At 41.0% G+C, this 19,987-nt stretch overlaps 1 protein-coding gene across 3 annotated transcripts in view; it reads right to left on the reverse strand.

Annotated features, from left to right (window-relative positions):
* The window catches only part of grik4 (glutamate receptor, ionotropic, kainate 4), a 274,826-nt gene that overhangs the window by 134,258 nt on the left and 120,581 nt on the right, over positions 1–19,987 (reverse strand). For all 3 annotated transcript variants that reach the window (XM_070969982.1, XM_070969980.1, XM_070969981.1), the window contains one exon: positions 10,607–10,740. In XM_070969982.1, coding sequence (XP_070826083.1) covers positions 10,607–10,688 — 82 coding nt within the window. In that variant the 5' untranslated portion in view covers positions 10,689–10,740. The remainder of the gene's footprint in view (positions 1–10,606; positions 10,741–19,987) is intronic.

Here is a 19,987-nt window from a genome sequence, read left to right on the forward strand (position 1 = left end):
GCAGTATTAAGCAGAATATTGTCATTACTTGCCCTTAACTTTGCTTTAAACTTGCCTATTTATTGAAGGTGGTCAAGAGAAAGCTATAGCATTTTAAAATACATGTAATGTGGGGAATACATTTAAAAATGGCTCATATACCCCATTAATAAACACTACATACTGTTATTTAAAAAAAATCTTCTCTCTAGTTGTTACTGGTGGAACATTTTGTCTTCTCTTGAGTTTGTTGCTGTATAGCAAATAAGAACACACTGCAAGATCAATGGACTCATCATCTATTTCACACACAAATGTTGTCTCATTACCTACAGAACACATTATTGTGGGAAGGGTGATTCTTCATGTCAGTGGTGTTAAAAATTAACTTGCACCATTGTGGCTTTCTTGAACCCATGCAATATACAATAACACAGAGATGAGGTTCTGCTTTTTAATAAGCAATGCTGCGGTCAAGGGATGCAGATACACATCACATTTTAACTGTCTCCACTGCTGTAGCCATCTGAGCATAAAGATCTCATCACTGCATCAGAGTAACAAGCAGCTAAATGAGAGGGCACCGGGAAAGTTAAGGTTTACTGGCAGCGCAGTTAAGAATATCCACAGAGAGAGAGAGCCAGAGAGAGAGAGAGAGAAAATGTCTGTGCCTGCTGATGTTTAAGTACTATATATGCATGAGCCAGAATATGCATGCATATGTACCTGCACTGATGTGGTGTTGTTCTGCCCTAATCAAAACCTAGTGAACAAAAGGTTTTTTCCCCGCTGACTGCCAGGAGATAATGGCTCTCCACAGGAGGAAACGCAGAGCATTTTCAGCATTTACAGCCATTTGGAGGCATACATAAGTGGAGGCACTGGTTCTTTCCTGCTCATGGAGCTTGCACAGTTGGCTGTGGCAACTCATATTTAGTCATTTTGAGAGCAAACATGTGAGCACAGCAGCGGTGCACACGTGCTGCAGGTGTAAAATGGTTTAGAGGAGGGAAAATAAATCGCAACACAAAGTGTTTGGTTGGCATCAATCATGACTAATCAAATCATCTCCGCTAATTCCATTTAAAAGCAGTGCTCTCTCCACAATGCACTGACTGTAATGGATGAGGAGAGTCAAGATCCGCTGCACAAAAGCGGCTACTGCTTAGAGAAAATTAATGTCCTTGTCTGGGGGATGCAGTGCTGTATGGTGCAAATGTGGAAGGAATAAAAATAAACAGCAGAAAACCTTTCTGACATCCTCCTGCAGAAAGTGATGCAGCGCAAAGTATGAAGTGACAGTTATTGTACAACTGTACATTACACATGCAGCACGCAGAAGAAAAGGAACTCTACGGCTCACTGAATTAGGTGGATGTCTAATCATGCAGGGCTCTAAAAGCAATCATAAGAATCTCCATTTGAATTTTACAGGGATCCAGAATAAAAAGGATGGCATTTTGTGACCACTTAAAACTCTCAAGGAACGTGTTGCAAATCAACTGAAGAGGGACTTGGACTAATGCAAACTGCATGAAACAAATGAGCGATGGTGTCCGTCTCAGGCGGAGATATGATGTCATATCAGTGTTCTTTAATCAAGGGAAACAGGAATAAATGAACCGTTTTGATATGCTGGTCAAACATTTCTGAAGTATGATCTGACAGGTGATGACAGAGAACCCATCCACCATCTTCTGTCATGTTGGGGACAAGACGATGGCTGACTGGGGCAAACACAAGGACTTCAATTTTACTGATTTGACCTCAAAGAAATTCTTTGCCATCAAATCCATGACTGCAATTGTGAAATTTCTGTTTAGACATTACAATATGTAAATAGGTAATGTCCTAACGTGCACAAAGGGAGTATTTTGTTGTAGTGCTTTTCTACATGATGGCATTTAATTATGCACATATCGACTGTGCTTGTAGGACTGATCCTGTAATAAACTGGTACGGCAGCTTCAAAATACCTCACACTACTTATTTTTATTATATGTACATGCAAACAAATCTTATCATTGCTCTAACTCATTGCGGTAACATTCAATGGAGCAATTTACTGTAAATGTGCAACCGAGCTAATGCTCCCGCGTGCATCACATTACTCAGAACATTCAGGGCAAAGAATTCACCTGCAGCCAAATGTAATATTTAATGAGTGATCCATTATATATATAAAGCATTTACTCATACATTTACTCCAGCCATGATTGGGCTGTACAATGTCATGGTTCTAACCTTCATTATACACCACCACATGACTGTAGAGCATGCAGTAATACTGTTCATGCTCTCACACTGTTTTATATGAACAGAGCTCATGCCTTCCATCTGAGCAAACAGCACACTCCATTACACAACCACAAACATCACCCTGCAGCTGTTAATTAGTTTGTTAATATATTAAGTACCAGTGTTTTCATGTTGTGTGTAGCTGAGGATAGGGGAGCATTTTCTGCAGAGTAGAAATTCACATGTGCAAAAGCAAATGAACAAACATTCATTTGAACATCATCAATCCCAGCGAGGATACATTCATTCAGGAGGATGTGTTTTATGTGTGTGATTGAAACTAGGCACAAACACACTCTACATGTCTGTGCACTGTGACTTTATCAGACTTACTGAATAATTTATGCGGTAAGCTCAGGAGCAAAGTAGTGTTCATAATTGCATAACATCACTCCTATCTGCCATTTGTGCCATTAACTTAACGATTGGTCCCAGCACCTGCCCTGGTAATTAAAACCTGAGAGATTAATCACAAACTGTCCCTCCTCCAGTCGACTATTGAGGTTAAGATTTGTCTCTGCATGTACATGAGGCCCTTCTGCTCAAAACGCATTATGTGAAGACAGGCCGAACAAACTTCAAATATGGGTGATTTGACTTTTGAGGAAACATATCCTGTAACAATGATCACTGTAGCCTTCAGGCGCGCACACACACAGAGTTGTGTAATTAAGCTTCCTTTTCTTTCTATGTCCTCATTACCTTTGCTGACATCTCAGTGAAACACTGAGAACCGGACAGTTGGCTCTTGTGACAGGTGGTCACCAAAAAATGGGGTTTAGCTCAGATGTGCCCTGTAGCTTCAGGTCTGTGAGTACACATGTCGGAGTGTCATTAACCTAATGACTCGCACAGCACATGGCTGAGTAATTAAAAGCAGGGAGATTAATCATGAAGTCTGCTGACATTGTTCATCAGCTGGACATTAGTCTCTGCCTTAGCCTCAGTTAATAACAAATGCGTGAAAGTTTTACTTTGGAGGAACTAAGGCTGCAATTCAAAGGATGTTTCAAAGCAACGCAGGACACTTCCCTCAAAGCTGTTTGCTCTCCTTCCCTCCCAACATGCCATCTTCCCTGCTCTTCCAGTAACAGTGAGTTAAATGAGTTCATGGATGCCAACTGAAGTCAAGAGTGTATGAGGGCAAAATGAACCTGACTGGAGGCAAGGGCACAGTGACTCAGCCATGGTGGTCCGAACAGCCAGCCTTAATAAGTCACTGTGAGTGTGCATGGGGCTGAACTGGGGAATTGACAGTGTGGTGTGGCTGACTTGTGGCTATTAGCTCAGGAGGGCTAATTATGCTATTAGACTACACCTGTGGGCTTCAATTTCACTGGTCCCCATATACCCCTTACTGACTGGACACTGTACTGTTCATGTGTGCACACATACAGTATATGAACAAATACTAAAATGGACACACACACACACACACACACACACACACACACACACACACACACACACACACACACACACACACACACACACATAGGCACACACAGTGCAGGAAGTAGCATGTTTGTCATGTAGCAAAGTAAAAAGTAAGAAGCAGAATATATGAGCATGTGGCATGTCACGTCGGAAAGCAAAGTCTGACACAGCGGATGCTGTTTAAGGGCACAGTATGTGATTCCTGCTGCTGGGGGTCTCTATATAAAAACAATGAAAACAAGACACAGCTCGGTGACATACTTGTGAAGCAGATGCAAGTCGTTGCCTTCACTGGTAAACAACCACGATCGCTGACGAAAATCTATCTGACATGACTCGGGCAGAAATGTTCAAGAATGAGGTAAGGTAGTAAAGTTTTATTCATGTTCTCAACTCTTGACAAATCACCTGGTGTTTCCCAGGTCGCCACTGACAGGCAACCAAATGAAATGCACTGTTATCTTGAATAAAGTGACCGTTTTTCTGGGTTTGAACATTGTTGGAAACATCTGAAGTTTACAACTCTAGAAAATACATATGTCTGGCTGTTTTCATACATTTTAATGCATAAATGTTACTGTCAGTGCGGCTGTTTACTTGGAGTGAGTTCAGCAAAGGACGGCAGGGGAATGTATTAAAAAAGGGATATCTAACTGTTTTACTTGCTTTGGTTTCAATATACCTGTACTAAATCGTAGGTACCATAACAAATATGGATGGACACAGATAATTTTTTTTGAATGTTGATATTAATCATTAAAATTAATGTTGGATATAGAACATGTTTGCAAAATTTCAAGTCAAGCTGAAACAAGACAGAATCTACTGTGTTTACGTAACAATCAGTGAGAATCTCTACATCACACTCAGTACGCCTCGCCTTCCTCATAACTAACCCAGGACAAACTGCATCCCACCCTGACTAACAGTCCCAGTCTTGGGAGGCTGGGTAAAAATGGTGCACGCACAGCCTCTGCTGCTGAGAAAGCAGAGCCAATTGAATTTAGCCCACCGAGAATCCTCTGTCGTGTTCTCCCACTGAGTGTGGAAAAGGGAGCAAAGAGGCAAAGAGAGATTTGTCTGACTTTTTCCTGTGGAGCTTGTCTGGTTGCTGCTCCCTCAGTACTCAGCGATGCTCAGTAAGTGTTTTTTAGAGTAATGTAAAGAAATATGAAAATTTTGTGTTCAACAAGCCTCAGGCTGGATCTCTTGTGGTGTGTGAGTTTGTGAGCACAGCAGCAGGATTCATACAGCATGCCCCAGTGCTTAGCAATAACACAAGTCTTATTTTACATTGAATGTTATTGTGAGTTGTCTTAAGGTGTCAAACAGGGGATTATTGGCATAAATCACTTGATTGTCAGCTGACGACATGACGTATGTACCTGTATCAGCGGATGTCAATGAAATGCTGACAATCAAACACTACTGTACTGCCAATATTACATCTCAAAATCTCAAAAAAACAAGACAATCATACTTTATATTTGCATTCCAAGCTGGCACAGAAGCCATCACACCAAATTTTTGACTGCTGTTGGGCCTTTTTCTTTGTTGAGTATTGTACCGACAGACAATAATAAGAAGAAACACCTCACTCAAAAATGGAGCAATTTCAGTATGCCTGCTTACATTTCAGTGAATACTGAAAGGTACGGGAAATGGCAGGATTGTATCTTGCATTTCTATTACACGCAGACAAAATCACAGGGCCAACTGATTTTTTGTCAGACTTTAAAAAACTACACAACTCTTCAACCACTGACTCTGCGTTCCAGGTCTGCTTTGTATACAAATGTCCTTGCTTTTAGCTTCTGTACCATACATGTGTTACTGTGCGTGTTTGTGAGATGTACTGCTGCGTGCCATTTATGTGTCCATTTTTTCTTGTCTGGTTCATGCTGTTCTGTCACTGTAGATATGTTTTAATTGTGACCTGCCAAGGCCACACTTTAAGCTACCTCTGATGGCATACAGCAAATGCTAACATTTATGTTTAATATTGTAAGTGGTCGCTTACAAATGAAATGAAATACGGTCACAGTTTAACAATGGCATACTGCAGTAAAGGCATCATTATCATATCAATGTGTCAGAAGACTTAACAGTCCACACTTTCTTTCAGCAGTTGTTTTTAACTGAAGTGTACTTAAAGTTGATGGAGCATACCCATGAGAGATGGGACCATCTGTTGTAAACTTGCTCCACTGTAATCTCTATAAACAGATATCTGCATATGAATGCAGAATCTGTAGGCGAGGGAAAAGACTCTGGTATCTTAATTGTTCTGCTTTCCATTTGTAGTCCTAGTTGTACTGACCATCATGTTTGTGCAGATTTGCATGCAGGTAAACAGTCCATGTGGAGTGCAAAAGAGACGGAACACATTGGCTAATTTTGGCTATTGTCTAGTGATGAGGTACAGTGTAAGGTTTAGCGATTCTGGATGGCCGCAACATGAAACTACTGCTTCCTCACGTTGAGCATGTTGATGACTTTCAGGCGACTGTTAGGGACGCCCCTTGGGCCTCTCCCTCTGGAGGTGTGCAACTGCGAGGAGACCGTGGGGCAGACACAGGACTTGCTGGAGGGATTACATCTCCCAGCCAACCTACAGTACAAGCACTTGGGGATCAGACAAAGAGCTGGAGGAAGTTGCCAGGGAAAATTATGCATGGGTTTCTGTGCCCATGCTGCTGCCACTGTGACCCTGACTAGAGTGAGAGGCTAAAAGAAATTATGAATAAATGAGCAAATAAAACCAACAAACATAGACAGTCTGGCTCTTGAGTTCTCCCTGAGGACCTAATAATAAGAAAAGTGATTATTCATGAAATGTCACAGGCAGCAAAATATCCGTTTTTAATACATTCCCCTGCCGTCCTTTGCTGAACTCATTCCAAGTAAACAGCCGCACTGACAGTGTATTCATGTCTTGAAATTAGATGCAATGATAATCAATGACATAAACTACATATTGATAGGTTTAATAGTGGACATGCAGACAGTTAGAGCGGGTACTACTTCAATCAATACAGAAAGATTTAGCGACTTTTTAAAGGGTTCGAAAGATGAAGGAATATCTGTCTTCCATGTTGGTGTGTCAGACCTACACCCTGGAGCTGAGCTTTCGAGCATGTGCTGTCTCATATGTGAAATCCTGCATATCATTCAAACACAATACAAAACAAGACCGTGGAAGATTCTGGCTCCCCGAATCCATTATGAACAATAAAAACTGCTTTGTGCTGGAGATATTGTGCGTAGCTCACAACACATTTTTCCATAACAATCAATATTAATCCTTACTCTGTGGTTAAACAGGGACTACACATGCTCTAAAAATTAAATCCAAAGCCCGCTCTCTTGCACACAGACAGCACATTTAAGGTGAGTAAAGGATATCTGCTGAGGGAATTTCACAGCACTAGAGTGAGCCGACACAGTGGGTGCCAACAGCTAAATTTAGTGTTAGTCTCAAAGGGGGGAGACCTTCCCTGTGGTGAAACTCAATGCTGGGAAACAGAGAGATAACAGAACCTGATGCCAGTAACTGTCTGGATTTTTTAATAAACAGTGGACAAATCTACTAAGTGTCTGTCAAAATCAACACTGATTAATACAGTGTATTGAGGCTTACTTGGAATCTCTGAAGGGTAAGTAGTTGATCATGCTAAAGAGGCACTGAAATGTACCAACAGTGAAATGAAAAACATTTTTTAAAACCTTGATCATTCACACCATTTTGCTCAGCCCCCACTGCTTTTCCTGTAAAGCTAATTCCAACAGGGCTATAAGACAGAAAAACAATCCAACTCCAGTGAAACCTCCAACTGTCTTTGATTTACAAATAGCAGATAATTAGCATTTATATTCTGATACTGAACTGGACAGTTGGTGTGTGAGAGTAGAGAGCAGTGTTGATGAGCACAACTCTAGTAAAAGATCATGTGGCTCTTCTGACTGTTTTCCTACATTTTCACTCTGTTTTAAGAAAAACAGACATGGACAAATAGTAGTGATTATGTGTGTATTAGCATGAGCGCGGCTTATCGGCTGGATGAAATTAAATGGCACTCTTTCATGCGACTAATGGGGAAATACCACCAAAAAAAACAAAAAAAAAAGCTGCACCATATGGTAGTGAGAAGGGATGCTTTATTTTTCATGTAATGTTATGCTGTATCTCTTCTTGTTTAAACATTTTACTTATGCAGTGCCATGTCTGAATTAATAAGAGGTCTTGTCAACCGCAATGTTCTTTCATGATAGTATTTTGCGAATTGACTTTATCTAACACACTGTCTATTAAATGATGCTATTCATGGTTTGTTAAAGCTTCACTTGTCTGTGTGGTGCTTTTTATTAGAAGCAATACTGAAGCAAATTCAATTATTCATACTTTCAAGTCAATATCGTTGTAATTAATCTTTCATTACTCTTCAACAACTTCCAACAACCCTGCGTGTTATATGTATACATTGTCCTGCTGCAGTAACACATCTTTTATTTGTACTCATGTTCCCAATCAGAGAGTCTATCAGAGGACATAGAGACTCATCAAACATGCTAACTAATTTGCAAATAAAAGTCTCAGATTAGCCAACTACGCAGCAGAGGCAGAGATAAGTTCCTCAGTTCACCTACACTGAACTCGCTGCTGGCTGGTCCTGGCGGGGAATGTGGCAGGGGCGGGAGGTTGTTTTTGGCCCTGATACATTCAGAGAAGGCCAGACAGTGACATTATGCCAGCCAGGCAGGGCTCGAGGGACAGCCATGTTAAATACCATCTCCTGGAGCGCAAATGGCAGGGAGTTTGTGGTGGTGTTGGGGGGTATGTGTTTGTTTGCGTGCCTTGGTGTGCTTTGAAATGTTTGTGTGGCTCTGCGTGTCTGCACTTGTGCATATCTATACCTTGTGTGCTGCCTTGTGCACTAATACAAACAGACACACACACACACACACAGAGTCAGATCACACACAAACACATACTGACTGTACACTGGCAAAGAGACCTGTGCTGGGCACAGATGACATTAGAAGAAAGGGAAAAACAGGCGAACCGCCTAATTATCCATCAACTATGCAACATTAGATAAACATAAACCGCCATCGCTGCAGAGGTGCTTTGTACCCCTGAACAAGGAAGGAGTTGTTCTTGGTCTTCATGATATCGTGAACTTTGAAGCCGCGGTGTTGTTTGTTTGGGGCATCACATGCCTAACCACCAAAAGAATTCTACAAACCTTTGCTGTGCTGTGGCAGAGCTGTGAGACGGGGCGCAGACAAAAGAGAAAACCAGTGACTGATCCAAAAAAACGTCTTGTTCAAAAATAAGAAATGTTGATGCTGTTCAAAGATGACAGCTGAACTGACTCCATTTTGTCAAGGTTCAAAATACTGGAAGGATAAAAAACGTGTTTCTCACACACAATAGGTGAAGTAAAGGGAGGAGGGAAAGATCAGAAACAAGCTGCATTCAAGCTCCAATATTCATTTGTGAGCCTATACGACTGGGACTGAAAGTCATTACTTAGTAGTTTCATCATGTTGAGAATTGAATCCATGACACCAGAAGGGACAAGTTTTCAAAAAGCCAGACTATTTGTTTTCCATAATTTCATCCATTTCTGCTGACACTGTTAATGCAGCGTATGGGTTTATCTGATGTTTTAACAGCCTCATCAAAGCCTCACTGAGAGGCTATGATGGGAGCACAGCATGCGAGCTGTACAATCAATCTGCTTCTAAACCTCTAATTTCCATCAGTTTCTATATACTGTAGATACAGTATACACACACACACACACACACACCTAGGACAAGGGGCTCTATACATAAATAAAGTCAGTCAAACTTCTGGTAGACGGGGGGGCTAGTGACAGGGTGTCAGAGGCCTGCTGACTGCAGGAGAATAATAACAAGAGGGAACAACTCCCATTGGTTACTAACAGACTCTGGCAGGTTATGAGACTTTTGAACCGTGCCCTGGTGCCAGATGCAATGCCTAGTCAGTTTCAACCCTGGTCCACCGATCTGTCATTATTTCTAGCAGCAGAATATCACGTTTTCTGCTGGACTTTGTGTTGAACTGTTCAAGCTGTTGGTGCCATTGATTTAGCCAGAAATGATACTAATCAAACTGTACCTAAAAGCAGGGATGCTCAACTTACAATCATGACAGATGCTTTATGTGTGCTCCTACTTCTGTGTTAATGTGAGCTAAATACAGGCTGGAAAGATGATTCAATTAAAATAAGGCACGAAAAACTCACTGCTCATTACAGAACAGGTTGAGTTACACAGACTACACATACCTACTGAATCATCACATCCAAATCACACTGTCTTACAATCAAAACATGCCTTTGTTTTACATGCTTTGATTGTACTTCCATGTTCAGTAACTCTCTTAGATACAACATGCTTTCAGCTGGTTATGGTTTTCTTTTCAGTCGACGCGGTACTGTTCAATATGACTTACTATGAAACGTTTCCATCCAATTATTCTCAGTTCTACTAAACTTTGGAAAAATCCTCAAACTATCTCATTGTCTAAATCTATGGTTTATTGTGGTCAAACCTAGAATATAAACAGATATTCCATGAATGTCTCTCTACAACACTGCATAGAACAAAAGTGGATATATCTGTACGTCTGTCGAGGCTGGGTCTCATGTATTTCAGAGCCATTTAGGACTCATATCCACATATTCACAGATTTTTCAATGAATATGAAAAAAAAATCCATTTATGTGTGAAGTACATGACTATCTTCCTGTGAGGACGAGTTGTAATGTCTTTGTTCAAAGTCTGCAAAAAGAAGTCTCCCATGTTTGCAAAGGAGCTTTTACATGACTGTGCCATGGTGTGACTTTATCATACAATTTACCTATTCTGAAGGAGAGCGGGCCACCAGAGGTGCTTCTCACCCACATGGCTAAGAAGAGCAGAAGCACCCAGGCTGTGAGCATCTTCTATGACTCCTCATGGGTCCTGCCCCGGGGGTGCCCCTGTCACAGCCACCTGGAAAATAAACACAGAGCACATAGAGCAAACCATTTAGAGGCAAACCAACAGCAAGAGAGACACATACAATCCAAAGCTGTGCAGTTTCCTGTTAAAGCCCCCTCTCTCTCTCTCCATCCATCTCTCTTGTCGCATGCTGGGAGAGTGTGAAACTGCTGCTAAGTGAATCTGAGGCCCAGAGGAGTTCTGATGACTTTTTTTTCCCCTTATTGCTGTTTTTCTTTTCTGCATTACTGGATTACAGTGAGTTTGCTTCTTGGGTTTTTGTTGTTTGTGTTGGAGATGGAGTGTCAGGCACCTTCGTCATCTCTTCTGCACAGAGGCAAAAATCAAACAAGGTGACTCATGAACTGCAATCCAAACATTTGTTCTGATGATGGTCTAAAGACTAAAAGCTCAACCTCATTCCCAAATCCCTGCATTCAATTTCAGTGTCGAGAGCTGTCTTCTCTTGTCTTGTTGTTCACTTATCTTGCTTAAGGGCACCTATTTGGGAGTGGAAAGCATCACTCTTTCACTTCCTCTACCTACATTTATGCTGCCAGTACAGGGATCAAGCTGGTCACTTTCCAGTCACAAGCTGCTTTTCCAACCTAGACCCCCATTACGCCAATGTATAAAATAATCCCTTCATGCACTTCTCACAAGCTTTAAAGCTGTAATATTGTTATTACTGCAAGGGCACAGCCCGGTTATGGCAACCTTTCATACGTGTCTGTCACATGTGATGTGTTCATGGTGTCCTCAGTGCCCTCTGTTTCTCCACAGACTGTCTCAGTATCTGCTCTGCTGTCATAGGTCATTCAGTGATGTTGATGGGCCATCGTTTGTCTTTTCTTTACTTTTTTTTTTTTGGATTCCACACTCTGTCTTACTTGTTCATTGTTTCCATCGCCCTTTCATGGTAACAGTGGTTGACTAATAGGGGGGAAACAGGCTGAATAAATGCTTAATGGCGGCCTAAATCTAGGTGCCAAAGGCAGCTGACAACTGCTGGCGTTGAGCTTTGTCTCCTCTTTTGAAGAAAACAAAGAGGGTCAGCTCATAAAGCATGTCACTTCTTTTAAACAGGCATCCAAGGCTTAAAATGCCCTGCGTGTCAATTCATTACTTTACAAACTGTGTTTAAACAGTAATGGTGGGAGGGTAAAATGGAAAATAGCTGTAGTTGCAGAGACGATAAATCAGAAACAAGTTGTAGTTCTCCTTGAAGAAACCCACTGCAGTGAGGATAATGAGGTACACATTGGGGCCTTTGAGGGGGCTGGGGTACATTATGTTCCTGGTCATGGGAATAGCTCAAGTGCAGGAGAACCTGGGTCTGTATTTATCAAAGATTTCAGCAGGGCAAATCATTCCTAATTGACCCACAATTCAGCCTGTGCTGGATATGTGTATTTGGCCCTACTCTTAGGCTTCTGTATTTTGTCACCTCTCTAAACCTAAGAAATTGCTCTCATCTCCTCTAGGATTTAGAAGGCCTGCAGAGCCTTTAGGAGATCCCAGCAGGTTGACAATGACAGGAAAAACATGCCCACTTATTCCAGGTGGGGAGATATCACAAAACATTTAATTTAGAATAACAAGCTTCTTCAAGCACAAAGACAGAATTGCAACTTATTTTGACTGATTTCGTCCATGTTGTGGATAATTGCTCCATCTATAAACCAGGGCCCACACTGCAGACTTCTCTCATTTCATACTTAATTGCAGACATGGATATGAGTTTAAAAGCACAGATTTTATAGCAGCTGTGACTGCATTTAATGCTCCTCAGAGCTTCTACACCATGCATATTCAATTGTTTTTCTAGCTCTAAAATAGATTACCGCAGATTAAATAAAGTAGACTAAATTACACAAAAGGATAACAAAAATTCAACATTTATTGATATGCATATGTTATACTTGATCTGTGACCAAATTGTAGGATAGCATGAGACAGACATACCCCACCATTAGAGCAGACTAACAGCAGTGCCACTGATCCAATGATGATCAATCAGCCACATTATTACTTTAGCTAAGACACATTTGCATTTATACAGTCACGCACTACTTGCAAGACTATCTAAGGTTAATCTCTAGACTAGATTCAATTGGTTTAAAGTGGCTAAAATCAATATTTTTAATCTAAAATTGCTTGTAGTCATGAACCTACAAAGAACTGTCACATGAATCTGCAGCCCCCCTCAGTTTTATGGAGCTTTACAGTCAGTTTCACTGTTTAGCTGCCTAGACCACAACTTTACTCTTTTGGCTCTCTGTCTTCTTTTTCATAGTGTCATTTTCATGGACAAAGCTTAAAAACACAACAGTACGCTGGTGAACATGGTGGAGCCCTGCAGCAGCTAAAGTGCCAAAAACAGGGTATTGGAGTGCTGGACCCAACTTCCAATGAATGATAATGTTGCTCCTTATCTGTAGCTGGTTACAAACAACTCTGCCATAATCACTTAAAAGGTGAAGATATGTCAAAGTTGTGTTCACAATTGGTTTAAGCTGCCCTCCAAGTGGCGTGATCAAGGTCAAGCGTTGTTATTAGGCAGTGAAGGAGTGGCTGGTTCTGGTAGGCTGAGACAGAGGGTGGTGTCCTCTCTTTTGTCAGTGTTTTTGGTGCAGAGGTTTGACAGTTTTTAAAGTTGAGAGAGGTCAGTGGCTGGAGGTCAGTGCGGCCAGCATGACAGAACTGTACTGAGAGGAAACTGGAACTGTATAAAGGACTTAACTTCGGACAGGACAAACAACGAGTCTCTTTAGACTCACCCTTCCAAATATAGTAAGCCAGTTTGGGCTGTTAGATGCATGGAGGACAAAGCATCCAAATGTCAGACAGTACACCTGTGAAGATGGCAGACAGCAAGATTAGCGCAGCCAGACTGAATAAACTAGAGCTTCTATTTCTGTACAGGCACAAAGCCAGCAGAGGTGCAAATGTAGCCACAATGTCATTTTCATCTGGAGGAAGTCCACTGTTTTGTGTTTGCACCTGTTGGGTTATTTCCGTACATTTATCTCTTGAGTGGTAGGTGTGGTCTAGATTTGGGGAAGTGTCTGAACACCCAGTGGAGGTCCTCACAGGTTTTAGTGTGTACTTCTGTAAATTATACACAGTATAACAAGTATGTTTTAGGTCACTATCTGCCCTTCTATTTGAGAGGTATCTCTGCTTGACGAAAGTTAAGAACAAAAACCACCTCTCTGTGTCTCTAGAATCACTTGGTCAGTCAAGTCTATTGAAGGTAGAATCCATGTGAGACATAGACCAAATGCTTCATGTACCAGTAAATAGATCTACAGCTACAGTAGCATGTGGTGGATGCCATGTACTAATGAACAGCTCCTTTGGATGGTATACTTTGTTAACACACAGTAACATCATCAAGACTCTGCCTTTCGGTTAACAACTATCAATTTAAATCTGCAGTTTCAGGACGGGGAAGATGTGCACTCTGTTCTTTCTTAGTAACTCCCAGGAAAGTGCCTGAACTGTAAGTGTGAAACCATATGAGCCAATGACAACAGTACAAGTCTGTGATTATCATTCAATACAACTGTCTGTAACCCTCCTAAGGCCCTGAAAAGTTTCACTGAGGGAGGAACTCTGTCTTTTTACTGAACTTCTTTAAGTAAAAGAAATGAAATACAAAAGATTTCCTTTTTAGAAACAGTTCAAATAAACATTAAATAAAATATATTCAGGCATTAATGGCCCGCACTTGCAAGAGGAAATCAAATCCCCAACCTCCAACCTGCACTGTGATAAGAGTTTCCAGCAGGTTGACTTCAATCTCATCCTCCTACCATTTATTTTGTCGGTATTTAGGTAACATTCGGTGCCTCGCTGCCTGTGATGGGCAATAAGACAGATCCTGTGAGTTCTAAGACTGCCTTACTGAGTTACTGCTCAGGAGAGCCCTGGGGAACAGTTGGATAGGACTGTCAACACATCAAGATGATTTCACAGACCTTTCCTTGGAAAACTATGTAAATAACAGCTGTCAAAAGTCTTCCCCTGAGGTTCTCGGAAGAGGAGAAAAACAGAAAAACAGCATCAAATGAGAGGCCTGTTCCAAAATTAATTGAGTACCGAGAATTCCTTGCAGCTTATATCGTTATGCACACAGGGGGATTACTGCGACTTTATTGTTCAATTAGCCTGACTCTAGAGTAGTATGGTTTAAACAATGTAAAATGCGTTCATAGAGCCAACTAATAACCTAGGGAACCAGTTTGGGAGCAGCAGCACAGGAAAGATTCTACTAGATCAAAAGGATTTCGACTGACAACACACACAACTGGACGATGGACTCAGCCTGCACATCTCGGAGATAGTAATTGAAAGCTTGACCACGTCCACAAACAGAACACTATTTCTTTTACTGCAACTGGAAGTGACAAAACAAAACCAAAAAAAAAAAGAAACATACACACAAAACTGATTCGATACCCTTGAAAGCAGCTATAGCAAATCAATGTCAGTGGTAGCTCAGATATGTAGCAGCAGCGCTCACAGGCTAAATCACCATTCAGTACAGACAAAAGCCTTGGCTGGCTTTAGACTGCTGGGCAATGCAATCTATAACACTAATGGTTGTTCAGTGAGATCCACGTTAGATCCCTCATGTTAGAGTCCAACACAAATTCCAATACATTCAACACAAAGGTGACATGAAAAGTGAGCCGACTGAGTGCCGTAGTTTTTTTGAAACTCCTCAATCTATGATATCACTTTGAGTCCAATGTCTGATCTGAGAACACGGATTGATTCGATTCTCTACGTCTGTACTGTGGCAGCATAAAACATCGGCTACGTTTGGGAAACAAATCTTTAAAAATAAATGTCAAATGCTGGATTTGGACTGGCCACTGCTGCAGTATTTATAGATTTTTCAGTCCTCATGACACCACCACATTAGACGGAAACCTCATGACAATAGAACAGAGTGATGATTCTTCCTGAGCTTCCGGATCGACAACAACTTTAAAGTCCCGCGGCAGAGGCTGGATTGTGGAGGAATGAAGAGAACAATAGCGCAGATTACTTTTACTGTGAGTTGGCATGAATAGGTAGACGGACAGGCAATCATACTGTATAGAGTTGTACCCATTGCATTTCAGTATAAGCCTCCCCTGAATACTGAATAGGCTGAGGATCGTGACAAATAAAATGCCAGCTATTGTAACTCTCCTTTTGTTTCTTTGCTCACAGAAAAGCCAGTGCAGGCTGAGATGGTGAGATGAAATGAGAGAAAAGGCGGCTGAAGAGTGATCATAGCTGTTCTGAACAAGGTTTTAAAAACAGTGAGAGGGTTTCAGATAGAGAAAAAGTATAATTAAGACTGTACTTTGTTCATTCAGAAGGCAAGCTGGTCGTTCACTTTAAAAGATTTTATTTCCCTTTGAGAAAGTATGGTGGACAGGGCGAAGAAGAAGAAAACCCAAAAAAACCACACTGAATGTTATTCAGATCTGCTGCTGAACCAAGACTGTATTGACTGGAAAATGTGATAGTAACATTGCTCACTGTTGATTAGATGTATAAGTAGGCAACTGTTTGCTGACACATTAGCCACTGCATAGGCTCTTTTTGTTTATTTTGTCTTCCTGCAAAGCCAAAACTCAATTAATACAGATTTAAAGAACTCACAATACTCAAAACATGTAATTAGTTGTAGCGAGAGACAGAACCTATCTTTGCAATTCATGTTTTAGTGCGGCTAGTGTCACAAATAAAGAACTGGAACAATATGCAAAAGACTCAGATAAATAGGTTAGAGATGGTAGTAATTACATGGGAATAATGTGGGGATTGGTTGAATTTGCATGAATTCATTCAGCTGCAAGACTGTAAAATATTGAAAAGACAGATAAAAGGGGTTCACATTCAAGAATTGTATGGCAATTCTTCCTTATGACAAATTATTAATATGCTGTCCCCACTGGCCGGTCCATGCTTGTTCAACAAAAACAGCCATTTGCACAGGCACGTGCACACATGCAGACTCACACACAATCCATTTTTGGTAAAATCCCATTTTTCTGAAAGCCACAGAGTGACACTGACTGTCTTGCAGCACATACTGCTGTTAAGCATCAGTGTCATAGTTGACAAATAGGCCTTTGTATTTATACAGCATAGGGAGGAAAACAGACACTCTGAAGCAATTTAATGATTTTTCCTCAATCTCATTCTCAAATCTCAACCCACTGCTCCCTCCCTTGTGTGAAAATGTGTGTTTCCGAGTGTGTGCAACCAAGTGAAATGTGCATGTACAGTATATATATGCATTAGATTAAATTTTCTCCAAAAAACAAAACAATGAAAAAGGTTTAAATTGTAGGGATTGTAACTACTGCAGCAGAGTATCAGGGCAGTTTGTGAAGGAGTCACAAAATTGAAACTATACAAGTGACATACACACACTTTTGGGACACTCTGCATAACTTTGAATGTAGTATAAATAGCCAGAAAATCAGGACTTTCACACAGGCTAACAGGGCACGATTCCCGTGTGAAAACCAAATTTCATTTTTGATTGTTTTAAGGTTGAAAGGTTAAGGTCATTTTAACCCAAACCAGATTTTTTTCCCTAAACCTAACCAAGTGGTTTTGGTGCAACTGTCACCTGAAATGTTTCTCAGCAAGAGTTATCTTCAAAGTATAACTGGATGTTGCATATTTATTGTTGCTACCTTAACCACAGAGCGACGAGGGACTTCCAATTGAAATACATTATTTTGAAAGTCGTCCTGAGTGTAAGGGAAAGAAAACTGAATATTCATGTCCCTGTACACAAATCCTATAGATTACATTCTGTGACTATTTAAAGAACTGTTGTGTGTAAAAAGACACACCCTGCAGAGAAAAACATTCCTTGTGATTAAAACCTTGCAGGCACATTATTACAAACTGCACCATTTTGGCTCTGAGTTGAAAAGCACCATTGGAGCCATAAGATGCACAAATATAGTGGCTACATTTTATTGCAGGTGGGGCATCCAGATCAACACAGGAGTACACAAATATAAACGGAGAGCAGCTCTGGCTTCAGAGAGTTTCAGAAGGCTATAAATACAAGAGTTTTACTCTGACCCTCACCTCACACACACACACACACACACACACACACACACACACACACACACTGATGGAGGGTGGCAATGTCTTACTGACTGACTAGCTGACGCCAAGGTTAACCTTAGATATTAATTACGTTGACTGTCTGGCAACAGCACCAACTCGTTCAGCATTTCAGGATACCGGTGTGGTATTAATCCTGATTCTATTATTGAGCCCAAAATCAACCACTCCAGATCCAGTAAGAACTCCTGTCAGACACCACAAGAAGAGGTCTCAGCTTGACAATCAAGATCATGAAGATCAACGATTGACAGACCCGAATGGTCTGGCAGATGTCTGACTTGCCTGTCAGAGCAACAGTTTAAACAATCCAAATATCAAACCTGCCAATCACACATCAAACGTTGTGTAATTCAATTGCAAACGGACCATTAAAAGTGACAGTTTGAACCAAAGGCAAGTCAGATGCATAATGAGGCCGACAAATTTGCATATATTCATGTGCTGTTGCATTGGGAGTCTCAGAACTGGCACAAAAGCAACTTGTAGATGGAAATAAGTGATGTGTGACCAATGTTCAAGGAGGTTTGAGAGGCTGTCACAAGCTGCAGAAAATTAATATGCATGTGGTTTGTATACTCCTTGGGTGAAAATTTGCAGTGAGTTCAAAGAGAACGTCTGCCTGTTTGTTTGAAATGTCTAGACGTGAGAATAAACAATGAACTCAACAAAGGACAACGTAACAGGTATTTGTATATGGAAAGTATCGCTGACAGCTCCATTGTGCAGTTCTCTGAAATGACCTGGGATGAACTGGACTGTAACAGCCAGCATGATGCTCAACAACATCTCCCAGCAGTAAATACACATTTTATTAACACCAAATCTCAGCAGTCTCCTTGTCAGGGGTAATACAAGGCTGATGGAAACCAGTCTGATGCTGCAGCAGCTCATGAAATGGAATCAGGACATCCACGAGCAATAAGTTTAAGAAAACCGGACTTACTTTACTCTAATCTAAGAGGCTTCATCAAATCTGCTGACTGTTGGGGAGCCCAGGGGATTTGCAGGCTTTGCAGAGGTCAACTTAGCCACATTTTAGTGAAAATACCAGTGTTTTTATACCTCGGACCTGAAATGTGCTTGGTGACTTTTTCTACAGTATATTGTTCTGCAGTTTTTAAAGTGTCTCCCTGAACAATCAGATTTTTCCACCTTTGAACCCCCCACTCACTCAGAACTACAAACTTTCTGTCCAACATTTAAGGGTACAGGGCGACAGTAGCTGAAATAATTCCTGGGTAAAGTATGTAAAAAGACAGCAGACTTTGGACGTCTAGAAAAGAGAATCAGGCCGGCAAGTGATGTAACACTGATACGATATTCTGGAAGGAAAAGACATAGCAGCGACTCTTACCTGGCATGACTCTGAAAATATGGTTTGCTCTTTTGTTTCTTTACTGGGCTTGTACGTGTTGTATAGCAATGTGTGTCCCCAGCGTCTTCGTCTGAAGCAAAGGCACCTATTGTTCTGCCTGTCACTGTACTTGCTATCTTTGTTACAGGAGCTGAATCAGCCTTGCCATTCTGCAGTTCTGGGTTGGAAACCCACTGCATTCATACCAGCGCTGCCAACTTACCAAGAGCCAGAACAGGCTAATACTGTACCAGAGCGAATGATTGACTAATCTGAGAATGTTATTCATTCATTTTCCACACCAATTTACTCATGATTATGAACAAACTGGACTCATATGCAGTATGCATCTGGCAGAGAGCAGGGAGACTCAACTGTTTACAAATAAACAAACACACTCCACAAATTCACCTATTCGCATGCTTTTAAATGTGTGAGGCAAATGGCAGCACCTGGATCTTCTCATTCTACAGAACAATGTCCATGTCAAAATTTAATGTGTTGTTGGCATACATACATTCATGTGCACAATAATTACCTCATTCAAAACTCCCATTGAGAGTGCTACGACATGATACTCTCATTTACAAATTATGACTGTTGCGCTACAGTGCCAGTTACAAGATGTTGAACAAAAAGCTGACATCAAATATACAAACACGTTTAATGAAAGCAGCACGAAGACAGTGATACTGTAAAATGTGGAGTAAAGTTGCAATGAACGGTGGTTAAACTGAAAATATG

The sequence above is a fragment of the Chaetodon trifascialis genome, chromosome 9, assembly GCF_039877785.1.
Source record: "Chaetodon trifascialis isolate fChaTrf1 chromosome 9, fChaTrf1.hap1, whole genome shotgun sequence".
NCBI classification, from domain to species: domain Eukaryota; kingdom Metazoa; phylum Chordata; class Actinopteri; order Chaetodontiformes; family Chaetodontidae; genus Chaetodon; species Chaetodon trifascialis.